Source organism: Notolepis coatsorum (genome assembly GCF_963971535.1).
Source record: "Notolepis coatsorum genome assembly, chromosome: 8".
Classification (NCBI taxonomy): domain Eukaryota; kingdom Metazoa; phylum Chordata; class Actinopteri; order Aulopiformes; family Paralepididae; genus Notolepis; species Notolepis coatsorum.
In genome coordinates this window covers 47,080,633-47,104,347 of record NC_140172.1, presented here as the reverse complement: position 1 = coordinate 47,104,347, position 23,715 = coordinate 47,080,633, and the positions used below count along the sequence as shown (strand labels likewise).

General features: G+C 41.0%; 1 protein-coding gene across 1 annotated transcript; it reads right to left on the bottom strand.

The window, feature by feature from the left end:
* Positions 1-1,957: 1,957 nt before the first annotated feature.
* Positions 1,958-18,458, bottom strand: smyd4 (SET and MYND domain containing 4). The gene is given in 11 exon segments (XM_084320019.1): positions 1,958-3,313; positions 4,679-4,703; positions 4,706-4,792; positions 6,512-6,628; positions 7,901-8,039; positions 8,560-8,759; positions 9,659-9,937; positions 10,756-11,797; positions 12,833-12,922; positions 17,642-17,786; positions 18,308-18,458. Coding segments are annotated over 11 exon segments (2,382 nt in total). The 5' UTR covers positions 18,442-18,458; the 3' UTR covers positions 1,958-3,189.
* Positions 18,459-23,715: the final 5,257 nt, after the last annotated feature.

Here is a 23,715-nt window from a genome sequence, read left to right as displayed (position 1 = left end):
GCAGCACCAACAATGATGATGACTACTCCTACTGCCACTACTACTAATACCACTGCTACTACTACCACCACTACTAATATTACTACTACTATTACTATAGTACCCTACTACTACTAGCGATGCCCTAGTAGTAAGATATCATATCAACTCCTTCCTTAATCATTCACATTGTTTTCCCAGTGTGCACACTTACACATTGAATTGACAAGACATTCAAAGCCATGTTCCTCTAGTGGGGATATTTCAATTGAGACACTGCGGTGGTCATACCATCCTTAGCAGACCCAGCCACACCTCCAGACTCCAGGCCAAAGTTCACTGCCATGGTAACCAGCCAGTATGTATAATTCATAGTGTGACGGCTGTCATGTCAATGACTAGGGGACTGACAGGAGAGGGTTTGTCTCAGGGCAACCCGGTTGCTAGACGGTGTGTCGGCCTATGTTACAGATGGTGACGCAGGTGTTGTTATAGAATACACACAAGACAGGTTTTTTTTTTTTTTTTTGGTCTGGTCGATTTTGATTCCATTATGTATATAGCAAGACATCTGAGAGGTCTGGGATCACAAACACTGAGAATCATCTCGAATGGCAGCAGACAAGAGAGAGAGCACCCTGGGCTGTGATACTTCAGCAGCAGACAAATTGCGGTTAACCCTTTAATACTTTAGGTTGGCACAGTGACAATGCAGAACATACCTAGGTACTAATGGGCAACTATCCTTTTACAAACCGTTTGATTAACCATCAGTTACTCGTCCCTCAACCTGATGTCTATTAGGGACATCCTTCCAGAATGGCTTCTACTTCCCTTCCCAATGACAGTCAGTAAATAACTATCCATGCTCAAATCACCTATTTACCTCCAATTCTAAAAGCTAACTATAAGATGCTTTGTTAACATATACTTTCAAGAAACAGTTGTGATTGAAGGATCAATAAATGAGGGTGGGGTTTGAGATAAGTAAATTCTGATAACTTTTTTGATAAGTGTTGGGAATAATCCCCATCATGTTTCCATATCCTTATAATAATAATAATAATATCTTAAATTTATATAGCGCCTTTCACGAGACTCTTATGACTCTTAGCTGACGTTAGTATAATGGTTTCTGAGTGGTTTGTGAGGTCATCTGGCATTTCTAAATACATGATAAGAAGCAAAGAGAGCACAAGAGATGAACGCCTGGTTAACCCATTAAGACCTGCTTATTTCCAATGGGGTCTAGAGCAGGGGTTCCCAAACTTTTCAGGCCAGGGCCCAGAAAATAAGGCGTCAGAGAGCCGCGGCCCAATGCACATCGTCGGGCTTTTATTTTTTTGCCAGGCGACCGATTTTTTAAGCCAAATATCACTTCAATCCTATTAAGTTAGTTCAAGTTAGTTATTCATTTATATGTGCTATTTATGAGAGGGCTAACTTGTTGCAAAATAATAATGATAATAATAATAGCCTCATTAAAATACTATTGTTGCTTTGGTTGTTTTCAGCGTTTTATGTGCATAATCTGTTATTTAGTTTGAAATGTTCGTTGAAATAAGTAGATTTTTCGTTTTTGTTTATTTATTAAGTTAATATAAAACCATATAGTCACATTTTAGAATACAATAGAATAGAATTTTAGAATACAACTAGAAACACTGTCCTGGCCTGCTTCTAAGTTCAGTGGCCTGACAAAAAATTAAAAAGATTTTTTTTTTTTTTTTTTAATCATCTCGCGGCCCACCCGTGGCTGATCGCGGCCCACCTTTGGGTCGCGACCCCGACTTTGGGAACCACTGGTCTAGAGAGAGGTTTACAATCAGGAACAGAGAGACAAGACAAGAACAAAAACAGCATCAAGACGAACAACTTTACATCAGCATTTTTTTTATTTTTTTTTTTACAATTTTCAAAGAAATTAGTAAAACATACTGAATATAGGTACTCAATTTGATTAAGGAATGGGTTTAGGTTGGAGATTGTAGTGGATTACTGTAATTGATTAACATATACTGCATTCAGTCTTTGCACAATGCGAGTGATTCAAATTGTTTCAAGAGGCTTAATATCAAATGCAAATAGTATTTGCTCTTTTGAGAGCACGGGTGGAGAGATTGCGTTTGGGTTTTGCGTGGGTTTTAAAGCGACCCTTGAGATTCTCTGGCAGAGCATTCCAGTCTCTTAATGGCACTGAAGTGGAAGGTTGAAACTCCGACCCCCTTCACGGGGAAGGACAGCGGAATTCAAAGAACTGCCTCTGGTGTCTCACTGGTGAGCGAAATACGAGAGCTCCGTCTGGCAGCAGCGACCTTGTTGATGCTATAAATATAAATGTAGGATGAAATGCATAAAATAATGCCTCCTGGTGCCACTTCTCCTTATACCCTTCCACCCAAGGTTACACCGTACGTTAGCATTCATCTCAGCTGGCCAGGTCTCACCAGGTGCTTCTACAGCTGCCCCACGTTTGACCTTGGCTTCCTGTCCAAGACCGCCACAGCCATCCGATTGGCAGCCCTCCAACTTCTCATAAGACTGGCAGATGCCCAAGGAGCCACGCCTCCACCCTCCCTCCTGTGATTGGCAGTTTGTCATGTTTGCTCAACAGGACCCCTCCCTCGCCCCCTTTTGACAGCCTGATGACGGGAAGCCAGTGCACCTTTACCATGTTCTTCGGTGATTGACAGCTCCCACTTTCTACGTGTGTACCCGTCACATCAGCTTTACTCCGCGGTGCTGTGTCTGACTGTCGCACGCATGGGAAGTCAACAGGGTAATAGGTCAGGGCAAAACTTCAATGGAACTCCTAGAGAAAAACACACATTATTGAAATGGGGATGGTGGTGATCACTGTAGCTTGTGAATCACCAGTGAGTATGATGGAGATGTTCCACGTGACTAGGAATTAGGAAAGACACTGCAACTCAAGCATGTCATTTTATTTGTCCATGGATAAATGCTGCCACCTACTGGTCAGAAGGACGCCCTACATGTATGTACTGTACATAATATGGCTATTTGTATAGACTTGATTGTTGACAACAATCCTCACCAATCCATTATGAACAACACATGCATGAAATGTGAAAAAAGGTCCAAAATCAGCAACAAAACAAGGAGGAACTTTGCAGCACAGTGCAAAAACGACCTGATGTTACAGCTTGTAGATAATGTTATGACGTACATCTCAACATTTACACCTGACTACCCTCGTATGCAGTCTTCCATGGCTTGAAGTTCTTGTAATTCAGGGCAGTCAGGGCCACAGTGTAGGGAGAAGAGTTTCCTCACTCTGGGAATGACAGACATGGCTGGTCCTGGGGCACAACTAGGGAGAGGGAGGGGTGGGGTGGACATCGTTCAAACAAAGTAACTTTTAAAGTAAATTTCATCATGATCAGTCAAGCCGTTAAGGTGTATTCACTTTTTTTGGTGAGAATAGTGCCACCATGTGGTGAAATTAATCACAACGTCACAGGCCTCCTTGCTGTTGTAGGACAAACATATATTCAGTTTTGGCGTAAAGTGTTTAGAATCAAGTAACACAGCATTGGTTAGTTACCTTGCATTTTTCCAAAGTTCGATTGAATCTGTGGGACATATCATGGTTTAGCCTATCAACTATCTGAATAATACATAATGTTAAAATAAATAGGATATCAATAAGCAACAACAGATTTCAAATGTCAACATAATCTGACAAGCCGTTGGGGAGTAGTTTACATTTTCCATTTTGTGAGAATAGTGAGGCAAAATTACTAAAGATTTCAAAATCGGACAAAGAAGTTACATCACTTTCTGTTTACCATAAGGTGAACAGCCTAGGGTGTGTAGGGAAAAAAGTGATTTCAAAAACCAATTTAAATGGCAGAGAATCTTCATATGTCTGGCAAATATGTTCTCCATGAGGAGCTAGAGTTAGAGGAAATGTCATGAGGTCATCAATAGGCTTCCTCTAGGGGTCATGCAATTTGGACCCCGATCTCACTTAAAATATGTAAATAAAGTCAATCACAGGAAAAAAGGTACATATTGTACATTATGTTATAGCAATAAGTAATATATTACGCATTGTATCAAACATTTTTGAGTTCCCCTGCTGGGGAGAAAATCAGGGGCACTCGCATAGAAGGCAAGTGCATTTACCTCAAGACTACTGAGACACACCTTTCTGATAGTCTTGCCCAAACCATAACCCTAACCTTAACCACAGTGTTACCTTAAACTAATCATAACCTTAACCCAAACCTTAACCACTCTGTTACCTTTAACGAACCATAACCCTAACCTTAAACTAACCATAACCGTTAAAAGATAACATAAAAGTTATGGTTGACTTAACCATAACCGTTAAGCGAACGTTAAAACTAACCTTGCACTCACCCGCAACCACAATCACTGTTCGACTCCCGGCCGCTGTGTTTATTTTGGACTTTTTCCAATACAAAATGTTAAATAATTACTTATACAACACGTAAATATGTTACATATGGCTATAACATAACATACATTATGTACCTTTTTCCTGTGGTCAATTAGTACTTTATTTACATTTTCTGATGAGACCGTCTTGAGAATGTGGAGGGGGTCGGGGTGAGTACATAATATACCCCTGGCACCTTAGTGAAAGCATGAATAAGTGCATGAATGAATTATTTCACTCAACCATTCATTCATTCATTCAGATTCTCACCCATTGAAGTGTAGCTGGGCCAGTGCCGGCCCAATTCGATGCTGTCCTCTCCATACTGGAAACCGATGGCAACAACACTGCGCTCCAGCTGGGAGGCTGCACTTTTCCAGTTCCCTATAGCAAGAGCATTTTAGGATTATAAACCAGACAAAATACACTATTCACACAAACAAAGAGTTGCCATGGTAATCAAAATGTCGATATTAAATTGATTAGTTAATGTAATTTCTAAACATCTGACACTTTTACCAACATCGTCCCAGGGCCTACAGCCAAATGACCTGCAATGACCAGTCGTACTGTTCAGGTCTGCTCAGTATGACTTTTTAGTTTTTACCAGTATAGGCTGCTGTATGTTTGTGTCTGTTAATGCTATTCTGGATGAGACTACTCTCATCGGGCTACAGGACTAAAGCAGGGCTCAGTTCAAGCCGTTTTGTTTCAGAACATTGTATTCATACATCCACTAAATTAATTATTAAGCAGCCTTCTGGGAAAGGTTAATGCCATTTTTTCTTTATTATTTTATATGCTTTCAAGTCACCACTGCACATTCAACATTCATTCACTTATAGAGTAAATCAGGGCTTCTCAACCTTTCTGCTGCCAAGGCTCCCCTGTGTCCAATAACATATTCCAGGGCCCCCCATACATACGATAAAGACTTTTCCCCTCCTGTCTTTTTTCTACAATGATGACAAAAGTGCTTTTGCTTTCAAAATAACGTTTATTTAAGTGCTTAGTACTGTTGACATGTCACTGCTTGTAGTAGTAAATCAAATAGCATATTTGGATAAGTTTGACCATTTCTCAAAAACTGAAAATCATTATTTAAAAAAAATACAGAAAAGGATCACCAAGTTACCATTTCTCAAGAAATATAAATAAATACAGAAAGTAAGCACTCGTTCACCCAGTGGACATTTCTAGCTCAATGCTAGGTCTGCTGCTGGCTAATAATACGGTCAATACGTGGGGAGATCTTTGACAAGGCAACACGTATATCATCCTCAAGGCTCAACTTGGCCCTATATTTGGTTTTCAGAGCTGTCATGGATGAAAAGCCAGCTTCACACAGATGTGTGGTGCTGAATGAAGGTATCAACACCTTAACTGCTGCATCATGAGATACTTGATACTCAGCACCACACTCAGATCAAAATGTTTCCAGGGGCACTTCACTGAAACGAGCTCTCCAGGTGGTATCAGATGATATTTCAATGAGTTCTTCCAAGAGTTTGGATGGAGATGTGTCAGGAAGCTTTGTCTCAATGTTCTCTGTAAAGGGGTTCTTTATCCAGAGTAACTTGGTGATCCTTTTCTGATTTTCTGTTTTTGAGAAATGGTCAAACTTATCAACATATGCAAATTTCATGAAAAAACAGTGCAGCTGCAACAGATAGCACTTTAGTTATCATTTCTGTCATTTAATTTTTTTTTAAAGAAGAAAATCTCAAGGCTCCCCTGACAGCTCTCTGAGGCCCCCTAGTGTTGAGAACCGCTGGATTAAAGCACTATCCAAATGTAACCGTTTAAACTTTAGCAACTCTAAAGGTACATTCATATGTAACATTTTATAATAATTCATAAATGATAATTATGACATTTAAAACTGGCATTTATTTTATTGTTGAGGAATCGTTTCGGTTTCAGGAATCATGACACTGCTCAATATCATGTCACAAACCCCCCCACTTCTTTTCTCGATCCTTCAATCACAAAGGTTGCTTTCTTTTGTTTGTCCAAGGAAAGCAACCATTGTGATTGGAGGATCAAGAAAAGAGGGACAGGGTTTGAGACAGGACGTGAACACAGTCCTCCTCCTCCTCTCACCCATTGAGGCGTGCGCTCTGGCCATGGCGTCTGCCAGCTCCCCCTGTAGAGGGTGAGTCTCTGTGAGGATCAGCTCAGATGGAGACGCTGTTCTCTGCAACAACCTCAGGGCTTCATCTGACAGGAGTGCAGAAGAGGAACATGAAGTAGTTGAAGTACCGTACTTTTCGCACTATAAGCCGCACCGGACTATAAGCCGCAGCAGCTAAATTGAATGATGTGTACATATATAAGCCGCACTGGACTATAAGCCGCAGGTGTTTTAATGTTTAATTACCATATGTAATTAGCATTGGGACACAATACTGTCGGACAAATAACAAGAATTAACTCATTTACAAGTTGTATTAAGTTTAGCAAATAAGGGAACAGATAAATAACATTTCAATGCAGTCAAAAAAGCAATATTTTGATTTTTACATTTTCGGGTTTGGTCACGTCGAGTCACATATAAGCCGCACCGTTATATAAGCCGCAGGGTCGAAAAATGGGTGAAAAAGCTGCGGCTTAAAGTCCGAAAAGTACGGGTAGTAGCAGTAGTGGTAGCAGAAGCAGAAGTTAGATATGGTTCATAGCAGTTGATAGACTTGAATTAACAAAAACGTAATCATAAAAAAAAACATACATCCACAGAGCTTTTAGAAAGGTGCAGAAATGATTGATTAATGAATTTATCATTTAAAAAATGTCAGCGGGTCCAAAATGAATGTTCTTGTTTACGTGTTGTGTGCATGTATCCCCTCCCTATTCCCCATTTCCCCATGTGGAATGCACCCGATTGGATAAATGATCTGCTGGTGGTCTAATGCAACATCTAGTGGCTGAATGTTATTTATAGCACTTTTAATGCAAGTGCTAAATGAACAAAATGATAACACTGATCAGGGCTTTTGTTTAAAGAACACATATATTTCAGCTAATTTCTGCTTTAAAAAGGGGAATACCGCCCATTTTAGGAATTCACATGTTCTTCCTGTGCCCCAGGACAGTTCATTTGTGAACAAATAGAATATAAACCTTGTTCACTCACACAAACATTTTATGGCCTCATAAAGTCAGAGCATTCATCCCAGTTACATTTCCGATTGGAGGGTTCTCTCTCTACGATTTCTACCTTTGGGAGAGGCAAATGCTCATAAGTATTGACTGGAATGTTTGGGGCACAGGAATAACATATGTGAATTCTTAAACTGGGTGGTACCGCTTTAATCTACATCATTTGTTGTTGGTTTCTTGTACTGATGTTTCAAACAATCAGTAACAATATCAGGCGATAAGGGTAGGGGAAAATATATTACTGGCCTCAAAAGAACATATTGGTGCATCCCTGATGTGGACGTTAGAACTACATGATCTCATAGGAAGATATTCTCTCTCTGACACACACACCAGGTCTGTCTGTTTCCATGGTCTCCACAGCCTTTTCCAGGTGTCCTCTGATCTCCTGTAACCTGTGGTTCACCTCAGAGTACGATATACGCCAACTGCAGGATGACTGTGAACATATAAATCCTGATCCTACGTATTCCTGAAAAACACAGACAGAGACACACAAAAAACCTGAGTGAGATGTCCTGAGTTAAATTGATAGAACTGACAAGCGTCATGGGATGACATAATGCCCCTCTACATACCCCCACCCCTTCCGCGGTAGGTGAATTGGGCCAATCAGCAATATCAGATCTAAAAAAGATTAATTATTCTCACCTAAAATGCTGTTTATGAACCTAACCCTAACTTTAACCTCAGTGGAAGACCTCACGCCCCATCCTAACCTAAAACAGAGACAACTGAAAACAACCCACATTAAGTAATGGAAACTGTCAGGAATGCTTTTAATACAGTATTTAACTTAGTAAGGTTCTCGAAACAAGTGACGATATCTTGAAATAAGGCAGTTCACTCAACCCGTTTCAAGTACATTTCAGCAGTTTTGAGAAAATCCTAGAACTGAACTGTATTGAAAGAACTGAAATGATCTCACCCCATAATAGGCAGTTTCTTTTTGCATCGTCAAAATGGGAGAATTGTTCTTGCAGTGTGCCCACCTTCAGGGGTCTTTTGCACCTGCCACACTGCAGCCCAGAGTGGCCCGGCCTGCCCCCTGCTTCTGCCCCCTGCGAGCTGCCCTCCTGCGAGCTGCCCTCCTGCTCCTGTGAGTTGCAAGCCTCGCACTCGCACAGGAAGTAGTACTGCTCCTGAAGGAGGCGTCTGCGCTCACGCCTCACCATCCTGCTGCTGTGTGGACCTGGAGGAAGGAGGTTGGAAGGGAGGATCATCATGTACACATCTCATGACACACAAGGCCGACCCGTCCTTCAAGAAACCCAAGCACAGTACAATATGGTAAAAGTGAAAAAAATAAGTCAGAAGAAAGGGGAAGAATTATAGCAGAATTATAGCATCTCAGTAAATATAATAAACTTGATTTGTATAGCACCTTTCATACAAGAATTGCAGCCCAAAGTGCTTCACAGCAGTAAACATGACATAAAATGAGCATAAAATAGACAGAATAAAAGCAATGCAGATAATAAGAATAGCGTAAAAGCAATGCAGGTAATAACAACATTACAAATATTGACTCCGTTTAAAACCTGAGTCTTCCCTGTTAGATGGTCATAAAACACTTTAGTTTGAAGTAAAAAGAAAAAAAGAAAAGGAAAATTGGTCCATTTTGGTTATCCTGTTTATTCATTTAATTAATAAACCTGTTTATTAATTACCCTGTTTTTTTGTATTTTCTTTGTATATTGTTAATCCTGGCTTGAATGGATAATCAAGAAACATTCAATTATCTACAATCATTATTGATATAAAAATCAAGGGATGGGTTAAACACTGGGGTGAGGGCTAGGGGAGGTTTATTTGCCATACAATATGACACAATGCCACAGCGCATTGGCCACTGTTGTCATTGAATGATAATCACCTGCTATTTGATTACAATCACTGTTTGCGACCGAGACGTCTGTGATTAAATACTATGAATAGAACAGTACTGTAAGATGGAGAAACACCTCACTCAACGGTGTAGCGGCATCAGACCATTTCAGCACTGAGGGAGATTCATACAGAGAGACAGAGAGACAGGGCAGTGCGATGGGAACAGCAGCATGAGAATACAGTACCAAGTTCTTCTCTTACCATAGCAGTGCAGTATTTCCTGTCCGGGAGTGATGTCTCTGGCTGCTCTGACGGTCACATTGACACAGGCAGCAGTGTCTGTCACAGGCACGCCATCACTGGCATCAGCAGACAGATCTGAACCAGAACACTCCGGGTTCCACGGTGCAGCCCTGGCTCCGGTGCGGAAGACAAGACTGGTATTGGGACAACAGGAGTGATTCAGAATGCTCAGGGTTGAGTATATTGCTGTGGCGATGCGGATTTCATGGTTGGACTGCACCGCTGATTCTGTCACACCTGTAGGATAGAAGAAGGGTCAGAGGGGAAAGGTCAAGGTCAAAGGCGAGCAAAGTCTTGAATACTTCGAAGCTTCGTTCGATGGGCATGGGATTCGAATATGAAAATAAAATTCGATTATTAAATTAAAAAATGTAAGAATTATTTTTTGTGTGCAAAATCAACTCTGCCTCTCTTTGTTAACTACAACAAGCAATGCTGTTTGTTATTTAAGATGAGGTCGGACTCGGCACTGACAGATTTGTGTTCATTGTGCTGCTTTTATAAAGCCTCAAATGACGGCTTACAATATTTCATGAAAGCAAAGTGTTTTGTTTGTCTAAGATTTTAAAAGGTTTAAACTTTACAGCACTGACAAAGTTGAACAAAGTGCTGTACAAGTCCCACAACAACCTAATATTTTTTTTTTATAAATAAATAAAAGTAAACATTTATATATATAAAAAAAAATCTCTAAGCTTCGAATTAAAATCGAATCTCGGCCCTGAAGCTTCGAATTCCAAAAAAAAATCGAAGGTCAGCCCTAGTATCGTCCCACCACTATCAAATACTATTTATGCCCGTGGGCAACTCACCCAAAGTTAAAAACCCAAGAACCAAATGGCTCTGTTCTGTGACATCACAATAAACCACAGCTGGTTCATGACAATGAACCTAAGACTTACTTTTTTAGGTTTTAGATCTAACTGTCAAATATGAACAGAAAAGAAAATGTACTACCATTTCTGGTTATTAGTGAATGTTCACTCTTTCACAGAGTTCACCATTAGAGTCTGAACGGTCATAGCGATATCATTAGTGAGTGACGTCCCTCTCACCTGTATCTTGGAGCTTGCTCACTGCTTGGCCGTTGCACCTCAGCTGCAGCATGTGCCGTAGAACTACACTTCCCAAGAGCCTTAGCTCCAGGCTCCAACCACAACTTTCTTCCTCATCCTCTGATTGACCGTTTGCTGCAATGGCTCCCCTGAGGTCCCAGGACAGGGGCGGAGGCCCCGCCCTGCCAAGCCTCAGGTAAAGCGTTGCCACGGTGACTGCATAGAGGAAGCGCAGACTGGGGCTGTGGCACCTCAGGTGATGCAGTAAGTGGTGGATGCTGAGGTATGAGTCACCATAGTAAGAGGCTGACGGCTCAGCTACATCTCCGCAAGATGAAAAAAGGTTACTGGGCTCAGAATCATGACTCGAACAAACTGGACCGTTTTTTGCAATTAACGCAGGAACCCCGTCTCCATGTGGCTCCCTGGCCATTTGGACACCTTTTAATCCCGCCTTCAGGGCCACTCTCAGAGCCAGCTGTGACATCACGCCCGTCGCCCTCAGATCGGCTGCGATTGGACACTCCCAGCGGTGATGTTCCTCCCAGGCCTCCTGGCGACACCCACTGGAACAGTAACGGCTATAACTGCACCCCTCACACGGCACGGGGCACAGCGTCTCACCCAGACACCGGTGGCAGTTCCTGTCCTCCGTCCCAAAACACCCTTCTCTCTCGGAATTCTTCTTGCTTTCCTTTCCCTGCAGTTCCTGCAGCCCTGGTATGAGGACACAGCTGTACGGGGCGTCTTTCAGGATCACCTCGCCAGCTGCTATTCTCTCTGTGGCCACCAGATGTCGTCCTTTCTCTGGGCTGAAGTGGACAGCTACTCCGGGAGAAAAACAGAATGTAAGATCAATGCCTTTTATGTTTGGTCTTTCTGGTCCTTTCTGGTCCCACAAGCCAGGTTTGGAGAGACACGGCTTTCCACTTTTGTCCAAAGAGAGCTGGTTGAGGCATTGTGTGCGACGGTCCTGTAGTTTGTGTTGCAGAGGAGAGGGGTAGCCATGTTCCAGGGCCCTGCCAATGTCATCCAGGGACTCCTGAGGAGGACAGCGGAGATGGTCACTCAATCCCATGTAGCCATGGCCACAGATCATATGATTTTTGGAGCGTACATACAAAATCTGATTGAATGTGCAGCTCATATATTTATGTTTAATTTGTGTGCATGAGGTGTACTTTATTCCTTCCTTATCATTATTATGTACACAATTCCTTGATTCCAACTCAAACATTTATTAAAACATCCACACAATTTAATGAAGCATACATTTTCTGATGGTGTGCAGAGTAGACAGTTAATAAACTGCAGACACTTTTATTAAATTGTAGACACTATTTAATTGATTTGAGCATGTGATGGCATGCAACTAGTGTGCACAATATGATTAAAGAACATTTAATACGTATGAATGAATCATTCATTACGGCAATGTCCTTGAATCTTCCAAGAGAGCCAGTGGCCACAGTTGGCCGATGTACAATAATGTGTAGAAATTAAGGAAATTAGTATACAGGCTCATTTTCAATCACGATGTATTGAGAAGCTGATGTATAAAGCAAGATTACGCTACAAACTAGGGCTGCACGATTAATCGTTTTTTAATCGAAATCACGATTTGGAATGATGCAATTATCAAATCGCCAAGCCTGCAATAAATTTTTTTTTTTTTAACCAGGAAGTCCCATTGAGATACAAGATCTCCTTTGCAAGGTAGACCTGGCCAAGATGACAGCAATAACATTTGCAATACATCACACAGCAATAAAATGTGCGATACATCACACAAGAACATAATAAATGTGCATGTATACAATACATCACATGTAAACACAAAGCAGAATAGTCTACATGATAGTAAAAGTGTATAATACAGGGTAATACAGTAATTTTGCAGTTGGGACCCGACTACAGAAAGCGGCAACATTTTTCTTGTAATTTTTTTTTTAAATATGTTATAATCGCATCGCAAATCGCAATCGCAATATCTGTCAGAATAATCGCAATTAGATTATTTCCCAAAATCGTGCAGCCCTACTACAAACCAGAGCTCACTTATGAGAGAGTCTCTCACCTGGCAGCGCTGCAGGTGGTGCAGGGCTGCAGAGCGGTTGCCGTAGCACAGGGAGAGCTGCTCTGAGGGCCGAGGAGCAAAACACACACCCTGTAGTAAGAGAAAGATGCACACATGTTGATACATCTGGAATAATTATGTAGTTCCATCCCCTCTATTCAGTCTGGCAGAGATACACCAAAACATATCTTGTTACAAATTACAAATACTCAAAATACTTGAACGTGTGCTTATAGTGGCAAGATATGTAGGCAGGCTGTTTAAATCTTGTGGTGGCTTGCCGTGTCCCGTACCCGTCCCCAAACCCTGTAGTATAATTATTTCCTGCAGTGTAAAATATGAATATGATAGGAAATCTTGTAGTGGCCGATTCTGCTAAATAAAAAGTCAACAGATGGCCAGAATCTGTTAAGCTGTATTTATGCAACTCCACCGCGAAGGGAGATTCTGAAAAGTGAGTCATCCCGGAGTCTTAGAGACAAGATGGGAAAGACAACTCAACTGCATCTCTCCCTTTCATTACCCCACTAAGCCAACAACATATGTCAATGATTGAATTGACACAGTGGGGTAGTGGTTAACACTGTCGCCTCACAGCAAGAAGGTTCAGGGTTCGATTCCCGCTTGGGGACCAGGTTTCCATGATGCCAGGTACCCAGGTGGGGTATCTCCCAGGCCTTTCTGTGTGGAGTTTGCATGTTCTCCCCGTGCTCGCAAGGGTTTCCCCCCGATAAGATAAACCGAATGGAAAAACATGCACAACAACAGATCGCTAACGCTGTGGCGTCCTTGACGAAGACGGACAGGAGCACTTGGATTGGTCTCCGGGGTGCGGCTCACGTTGGCGCCCTATCTGCTCCCGGCTGCCCATGGGGGGAAGGACGACGGGATGAGTTAGGCCAGTGCTTCTCAAACTTTTTCTGTCAGGCCCCCCTTTGGCGGACCAAAATATTCTGCCCCCCCCCCCCCCCCTCGCCCCAACAAAATAGTCATGAAATGGGCCATGTTTAAATTTATTGAAATAACACAAATATCGTGACCTTTCAAATTGGCCCTATATTTTGTTTTCAGAGCTGTCATGGATGAAAAGCCAGCTTCACACAGATACTGTATGTGGTGCTGAATGGTATCAACACCTTAACTGCTGCATCATGAGATAGTTGGTGGGCCATGAGATGAGATACTTGGTACTCAGCACCACACTCTGAAACTAGCTCTCTAGGTGGTATCAGATGAGATTTCAAAGAGTTCTTCCAAGAGTTTGGATGGAGATGTGTCAGGAAGCTTTGTCTTAATGTTGTCTGTAAAGTTTTTTTTTATCCAGAGTAACTTGGTGAACCTTTTCTGTGTTTTATTAAATAAAGATTTTCAGATTTTGAGAAATGGTATTTTCATGGAGAACAGTGCAGCTGCAACAGATAGCACTTTAGTGAACTTTTTTTTTTTTTTTTTTTAATCTCAAGGCGCGCCCCCCACTTTGAGAAACACTGGGTTAGGCACAGAGACTCTATCGCATCGGCGACTGAGAAAAAGACAATGCATGTGTGTGTGTGTGTATCCTGTGTGTGTGCCGCTCTAATTGCATGTCCAGTTTGTTGCATGCCGATTAAAGACCCCCTAAAGAGGTCCTGCATTATTATTATTATTATTATTATTATTATTATTATTATTATTATTATTATTATTATTATTATTATTATTATTATTATTATTATTATTATTATTATTATTATTATTATTATTATTATTATTATTATATGCGAGACAGATGCTACTGGGAGGACTGACTGAGGCAGAGGACGTTGCAGGATTTAAACTTTAAAAAGGGATTTTTAAATATCCACTCATGGCATGATGACATGTTCTTTATGAACACTGACGTGCAGCCATAAGCAGGACCAGGGATGAAAATCTACAAAAGGGCACTTTTTAATCTTTAGGGGAATGGGAGGGGCCTTTATCCCCAGGGGATTGAGGGGGCCGTGCACCCAGAGGAGGAATGTTTAAAAAACGAGCTTTTGTAGATTAGTTTATGGTGAGTTTTGAACTGACTCTTGCTGATTTTAGCCATTTTCTCTGTTCTTGCCTTTCTTTAACAGCATTTTGTTATTAAACACAAATAAGATCCCTCTGTGTGAGATACTGAGAAGCAAACTGTATGTTGCTGTTCAGCTAGCTTACAAATGAGGCTAGCATTAGCAATGTTATTGCTGTGTTGTTGCTGTTGCATTCAAAATAACTTTGTCAGGCATTATTCTTTATCCTCATGCAAAGTAGTCAACAAATTGTCAATAGAAAACAAATAATATTAAATTAACTTTAGTATTCTTTTGGTGTGTTATTTAAATGTATGGCCTATTATTCTAATTGAAGGTAATCATATTGTAATAAATAAATAAATACATAGGTTTTTATCACATTTTCCATAAAAAATGTCATATCAGTCCTTCATTTCTTCACTTTTTAAGAGCAATATGACATGTCAACTAGGCTGCATCACTCTTTAACTGAAGATTATTCTTCCTAACAAAAACCCACAACATATCAAATGACAGTGGAAATATAGCTACATAAATTATGTGTATCAGGACTGGAGACTAGTGGACAGCAATATTATATTATATATATATTATAATTTCTGTCAATCTCCTGAAAGCAGCCACTTTGTGGACCACGGCAAGCTTTTCTAGAAAAAAGAGAAAATAATTATATAAATTATATTCTGCATTATACGGTACGGTCATGTTGTAATTTAAAAAATAAACCAACGGACAATAATACCTTTGTCAGATTTTAATCTGTTCAGTGACGGATCAATGTAGCTGCAGCCTTATCCCTCTGTATTTTACGTGCAATGTTTCCCACGTGTTCTTAGGTTATCTGTGGCGAAGCAGGGACAGGCAACATACACAACCAAGCAGTGAAAAGGACGGTTCCAGTATCAGTTCGGGACATCTATTTTGTGGTGTGGCCTGTTTGATATTGTGGTAGGCCACCACAAATAAACCTATGTACGGGATACACTGTAAACGTGAGGTCTCTCTCAACTAAGTCATTCATCTTCACGGTTTAACTTGTGTACCAGAGTTGATGGTATGAATTTTGAAAGGTTGCCTAGCAACTGGAGAGTTTACAAAAGAAAACCCGATGGAGACACAAACCCAACCATACCAGAAATAATTGCGATAAACAATATTAGTCGTTTTAAGACTATTTTAAGCCACTGATATGTTATTATAACTTGAGCATGTGACTTAATTTAGCTGCAACCAAAATGGGCATTTCAGGCACTAGAATGCAAGCAAAATGGTTGCATAATATGCAACCTTTTTTTTGGTAAGTGCATTTCATATTTGACTTAGTGGCACTTGAGTGGGGGTGAAATCAAATGGTTCAAAGATGCAGTAATGTCATCTGTTTTAAGATGATATTTTGACATATTGCACTGGTGTTGCTTATCTTTCTATTAGTTGAGCAGGCCAGGCATGTCTAACTACAGCCTGTCATAAGGTTCCTCCCTGACTGGAATACAGGCAACAGGTAACTTTGCTGGTAGTGGTAACAAAACAAGTTATCGAGGAAACAGCGTGAATCAGAGCTGAAACAGCTCATTCATTGTGAAGACTATTATCTATTGATTCAACCCATTCAAGCAAGCAAGTGCCAAAATGAAGCTGTCTACATTGGATTCTTTTAAAAAGCTAAATAAGGGGAGAGGAGAGAGAAAAGAACGAGGGAGAGATGCACGATAATGACACACATGGGTTTCTGCATCATCCCCTCCCAACTCACTAGATGCATGGCACAAAACACTGAACCTCTCCTGGCAGCTTTTCAGCACTTAGATGAAAATATTCACTCAATGGAGGATAATGATATCATCAAGTCATTCATCTCAAAACCCGAAATGTTTCCACACCAGAGCTGTGGAATGCGGCTTTGAAATCAAGTCCATTTATTCTTCCAAACTTTCTGGCTGGAATTGTAAAGTTGTCAGGAAAAACGCCTATTAGCCTGGAGTAATACACGTTATCTACACGTCCCCTGGCTGGTTCACTGTTGAATGCTGTCCACTGTGTGTGTGTATGCTGTAGATTAGAAACTACCGCTGAGGCTGAGCCCTGCCTCCCATAGAGAGCAGAAGAGACAAGAGGAAAGAAGCAGCACGACTGGCTCAAATGTTGGTGGTTATGTAAACAAACATGCATGTAAACTGTGCGTTCAGTAGAAAGCTATCCGGCTGCAACCTACTGTAGTCTAGTTTAGCACACACACAGCATTAGTGGTAGCGGATACGCACAAGCTAGCCTAGCTTAAAACGCATCTCCCCGAGTTTTAAGCTCGGCTAGTGGTCCGTATCCACTTCCATCCATTTGTGCTAAGCTAGGCTAGGTACTGTATATTTGCATATCGTATATGTCACAAATGTAACAGTACTATATACCTGTATGTCCCTATGCCATAAATGTCATGATGTCATATATGTTGTGTATGTCATGATAAATGTCACTATGAATTGAAAATGGGGGACCCTGATGTAAACAAGACAAACGTCTTTCTCTGGTCTGCATCCCCTTAACAATTGTGTGTATTGAGCCGTACTGTATTGTACCCATTCTGCAATCTGTTAAATAAAGTTCATTCATTCAGGCTAGCTTGCAGTCGGATAGCCTTCTACTGAATGGACATTGGTATCCATCTCATTGTCTGACTCTGGAGAATAATGGTAAGCGCATTCCAATAATGTTGGCGTGTTCCGTTCATTAAGACGTGTATGGGAGACAGTGAACATTACAAAGTTCAGCTCACCTGTGAATAGTGCAAGGCGGCTGTGGTGTAGTCCCTGGCCTTGAAGCTGGCATTCCCCCTCTCCCTGCACCTGGCAGCCTGCGAGGAGTCCTTCTGCACCGGGTAGTCCCTGGAGACACTCAGCAGAAAGTCCAGATCCTCCTGACTGAAATACACAAATAGACCACATGGAAGCCAACACCTACTGTAGATTGATTGATTGATTGAAAACTTTATTAACAGATTTCAGAATGGGTACAGTACAGTGACTTTCGTCTGGTTTACATCAGGGTCCCCCATTTTCAATTCATTGTAACATATATGACATATGACATACGTAGCTTGATTGATAATTGTATTAACAGATTGCAGAATGGGTACAATACAGTACAGCTCAATACACACAATTGTTAAGGGGATGCAGAGAAAGACGTTCGTCTTGTTTACATCAGGGTCGCCCATTTTCAATTCATCATAACATATGATATAACATACATGACATACAGTACAGATAGACACTAGCTTATTAGAACTTGTACTTGTTTCCGCAACATTGTCATTGTCACCAATACGACCCTCAGTACATTAACCGTGCTTGTATTTAGGCAAATGTTGTTGATGATTATGACCTGGCTACTGTCTGTACCTAACGAGTCACTACAACAACAAATACACGCACCAACTCACGTTGTCTGAGTTAGACCAAATAGAAACAAATCATCGGTCTCCGGCAGAGATGTGAAAGCCCTTTTAAGATTAGGATCGAGACTGTCCCACTTCTGTCTAATATAATTTTGCCAGTGGATGCATGGAAGATCCATTATTCTGAAAGGCAGAGAAACTCAACTCGTGCCACTGCAGTAAAGAGAACTACAGCGACCCTTCCGGTTCCGCGTTGGTGGGAAGGAGAAGCGCATTGGTCGACGTCGTGACGTCATCTACCACGCAGGCAGCGCCGGCTGAAATGCTCGATAGATGGCGCGCGACGCGTATCACAGACATCAGAGAAAATGTATCGGTGCTACCTTTAATCGTATAATTGAATAAATAATATTATATTATTATTCCCCTATGTTTTTTGTCTATTTTATAGATGGCTACAAAGTGACAACAATAACATTCTAAAAGGACCCAAGACGTATTTCCTGTTGCAATGTTTACTAATGCAATAATTCACGGAAATACATTTGGGTCCAAACTGTTCCCTAGCAACACAGAACAGTGTATAAATTAGAACCATAAATTATTTGAATAATAAATTATAATTGTTATAATAATTGAATAAATGTATTTATAATAAATTAAATAAATAGTTTGATTTCACTCCGTCTGTGTAGCCTTATATTCACTTTGTCTATGGAAACAACAATGACAGTTTCTTTATACGGAAAATATGTGTAGCATATCAAGTGATGTCATGAGTGACCATGTCTGTTTTTGGTTATTAGTGATGCTCAGTATAGACCCAATTCAACATTATAGCTGCATTTTCTTTCAAACTAATTTGGTTGTGGATATCACGATTTGGTACAAATGTTTGCTCTCTTGGGCAGCGGTGCTTTGGTGGCTGTGTGACGTACAGGCGTAGAGACAGCTCTGCGTAGGAGTGGATCAACAGTTCAACAGTGATTTTTTTTTTTAACACAGGAGACGTTTTAGAAAGGTGTATAGGCTCCTTGTTTGTATACAGCCTGTGCACCTCTTCTTGCTCTGTGTATATAAATGCAGTGTGTTGGGGGGAGAGAGAGAACAGCGTGCTGTGGTTGGAATGACTCCATCCTCTTTCAGCCATGACAAGACCCCCAGACCCCCACTTAAAAAGTGACCTGACTGGGGCTATATTTCGCACTATATTTCCAAGCCTGAATAATTTTCCCAGACCGGCCCTGACAGTGATGGAATGTGAGGATTGAAATAATGTAATTTTGGTAGCCCCTTACATCATGTATACACGGCCTAATTATTTGAGAGAAATGTCTTATTGATTGGCCAGATCGCTCTCATGTTAATTGGCAAAGCACTTTTTCAACAGCAGATGGCACCACTAGTGTAGTCAAAGATGGAGCCACAGTGTACCTGTACTGGTTGGTACCAGGGGCGTAGCTGGGGGGGGGTAGCTTAGGATGATTCCAAGGGCCCAGCACTGGGGGGGGGGCCCAAATTTTTTTTTCTTCTTTTTTTTACTAGACGTCACTCAGGTGTATTATTGATGCTCTCATTGATACTATGTTTCTTTCTGAAGTGTGCGTGTGTGTGTGTGTGTGAGATATATAGAGAGAGAGGGGGGGCTTTGGTAGACTATTGCATTGGTCCATTCATTGAAGATGAACGCAATGCGACATCCTTTACTAGGCTCACCCACCAACAGTGCAGGTGCTGAACTGCTGATCCGAATGTATAGGTGAAAACCATATTATGCGTTTTCATCAATAAAAAAATTGCCAAAAAAATTCCCGCTCGCGCGCTTACGCACGCTCGCATTCACTGGGGGCCTACAAATACATTCTTTCATGGGGCCCAGAATCTGGAGCTACACCCCTGGTTGGTACTACATGGCAATGACAACATGGTATTTGTTCAAATGTTTGGTTGCAAAGAAAAAAGGAATTTCAGCAAAGTCAGTCAAATCAAATCAAATGTATTTGTAAGGCCCGACAACACACGTTAATGTCCCCATGGGCCAGACAAGTCTTTAAACATGTCAAGAAGAAACATCACAATAAATCAAGAACAAAACAAAAACACCATGATCCAAAATAAAATGTAAAATAAATAAATGAATGCAACACTCCCAGACATACCTCACACGAAGGTAAGGAAAAACTCACTCAAACGTAGCAATAGGAAAAAATCACCACAGGCAATGTGGAGGGGAGAAACCTTAGTTCAAGAGGGGATCTCCATTCTTAGATGTCGGACTGTCGGTGATATTAGTGTTGCTATAAAACAGGTGAAACAGTTGGTAAGCATGTACATACGTGTAATGAAACACAAATAAGTACATGCAATAGCAATTTGGGTATATAAGAACATTTTGAAAGATTGAAAATAGAGCTGATGAAGGATCCATTTGAGGTATGGGGGCGGTGTAGAGAGGATCGCATCCTCCCGGCCATCACCAGGGGACGTCCACCACTCCGGTCATCACCCCGAGACATCCACTAACAGGGAGACAGGTGTTAGACAGTTTGCGTGTTTGTGATGGGCGGACATAGCAATAGATACGTGTAGTAAGCATTATGTGAATAGAATAGATACATGCAAGCAAATATGTGAATAGAATATAGAAGTACTTAACCCAGCAATGAACTAGAACAGGCATGGTTTAGACGTTGTAGGTCGGACAGAAGACGGTATGAAGCTGATCCATGACCTCAATGCACATAACCAATGTGAGGGTAGATCAGTCACTGCACTCTTGGCCATCACCCCGAGACATCCACCACCTTGGTCAACACTATGAGACAACCACTCAGAGAAATGGGGAGATGGGGGCAGGGGTTATAGAGTTTCCATGTTTGTAGTGGGCGGAGTTGGAGCAATAAATACATGTAGTGGGCATATATGCATACATGGTGACAATAGAATCAAAGTATATAAGAGAATTGTGAAATTAAGTCAGCCATCTTATCTATCATTATTAAGTAAACAATGTACACAACGAAATTATAGCCTATAAAATTAATAGTAATAACAAATACGTTTTTGTGTTATGACTTGTTAGATGACTTTACAGACAGACATATTTCATATAAAATATGACTTATCACTTTCACGTCACTATGCAAAACTGAAGGAACAATTTAGTGAGTTTTAAATTCACCATTTCCTTCTATAGCTAAATAGTATAGTAAAAAAAAACTCACTGGAATGTTTACCCCTCCCTCAACAGCCAGAGACAATTAAGGTTCTGCCTTCAGATAGATATATCTGTGAGGATGGGGTTCTTGCGGAGCCCAATAGCAAAACACAGGAGGAGAGAATGGAGCGGTTTTAGGGTTCTTTAATTATTCTTCCCAACCAAGCAGAGTATAACAGGAATGTGAAACACGGAGGTTATAATGTTCTTGGGGGGGAGAAGAATGAGAGCAGGTGCACTTCAGTGCAGCTGTCGGCAGCGAGAGAGAGAGGACACAGGTCTTGCGCTTGAGAGCGAACAGGAGTCCTCTTTGCTTGGCTCGAGACGTCAGGGTGGAAGGACGCTGGGGCTCGAGACGTCAGGGTGGAAGGGCGCTGGAGCGAAGTCCTGGGGCACAAGAAACAGAAGGTTAGGGAAAGCATAAACAGGGGTAGTTACAGCTGGTCTTCAGGTAGCGTCGTCGTACCTCGGTAGGCAGTTTAACACTGCAACGTCGGATGACGAGATCTGCCAGTTGAAGTAGGGAACGCTTGATGAGGTGATCTCTTGCAGCCGCGCTGATTGCTCCTCATCTGGCAGACTCGAGCTCCGATCGTGACAATATCATAGATATCTCATAGAGAAAGACAATGAGGTATGACACTTGCTCTATTAGAAAAATAAAATAATAATAATTTATATATATACATATATATTCTCTTTATATTTACAACATGATACCTCAACATACACCGCCCAAGTGCCCCTGAGCCACTGTGATGCTGCTCAGTGGTTTAATATAATAATTAGTGCTGTCAGGCGATTACACAAATTAATCTAATTAATTACAGGATTTGTAATTAATTAATCTAATTAATCGTATTTTAATCGCATAACCATTTTAGGCCTGATATTCTATATTCTATAATCATATTTCAAATTGCATGTGTCCGGATGGCAGAATTCAGTAGGCCTATACTGTATCTACAAAACGTTCTGTTTAATCATCTTCCATTTATTAATTAGCTTAGATTTATCGGGTCTGGTACATTTTAGCATGGTGTTATTCACAGTAAAAGATAAAACATTTTTTATTGATATTCTCATTTGGTTCATTACAATTTACTCAAGCCTAGTAACAGACACAGTATTTCTGACACTGGGAATACATTCCCTGAGATCCATATGTCCCTAGAATCAGATACCAAGAACATGCAAATGGACCATATTAAAAAAAAGTCTGTAAATGTATATTATACGTTCTTATGGAATGAATTAGATTAAAAAATATTTATAAAAATATAAATAAATACATTTTTAGTTCATTTTCATAACGCGATAATTTGCTGTGTAATTAATTAATCTAATTAACGCGATAAACTGACAGCCCTAATAATAATATATAATATCCACTGTGAATCGAGAGAGTTACAGAATACAAATATCTTGGCATCTGGCTTGATGAGAAATTTAATTTAATTTAAATACCATATACAGTAGACAATCTTGCCAGTAAACTGCGGCAAACATTGGCTTCTTGTACTGTGTAGGGACAGAACCAGCTTCCTAATGTCTCTTAAGACCTTGGATTCTGTATGTCACTCAGCCCTCATATTTATCACTGGTGATAGTTATAGTACTCACCATTGTATCACCATTGTATGACGCAGGCAAATACTGCGGCATGGTCATGCTGGACCTACAAAAGGCCTTTGACACGGTCAATCACTCCATTCTGATTGACAAGCTAAAAGCAATTGGTTTTGATAGTCTATCAGTGAGCTGGATGCAATCCTACCTTGAGGGGAGGGAACAGATGGTGGAGGTAAACGGTACCCTATCCCCCCCCCTCACAGTGAGCTGTGGTGTTCCACAAGGAAGCATACTAGGACCGCTACTGTTCCTAATTTATGCAAATGACATGTCGTCAGCTTGTGACTGCAACTTGTTCCTGTTTGCGGACGACTCAGCCCTGCTGGTCTCTGACAAGAACAAGTTACAGGTTGAAAAAACCCTCAGCTCGGAACTAGGCAGAATCTGCATATGGCTCGCTGATAACAAACTATCATTACACATGGGCAAAACAGAGTCCATTCTCTTCGGTTCAAATAACAAACTCAGCAAGACCGACGGCTTCTCAGTTACAGTGGGTGACAATATTGTCACAAGGAAAGATGAAATTACCTACCTGGGTTCCATCCTAGAGGCTAATCTCTCCTGTGACAAAATGGCATCCAATGTAATAAAAAAAGTCAAC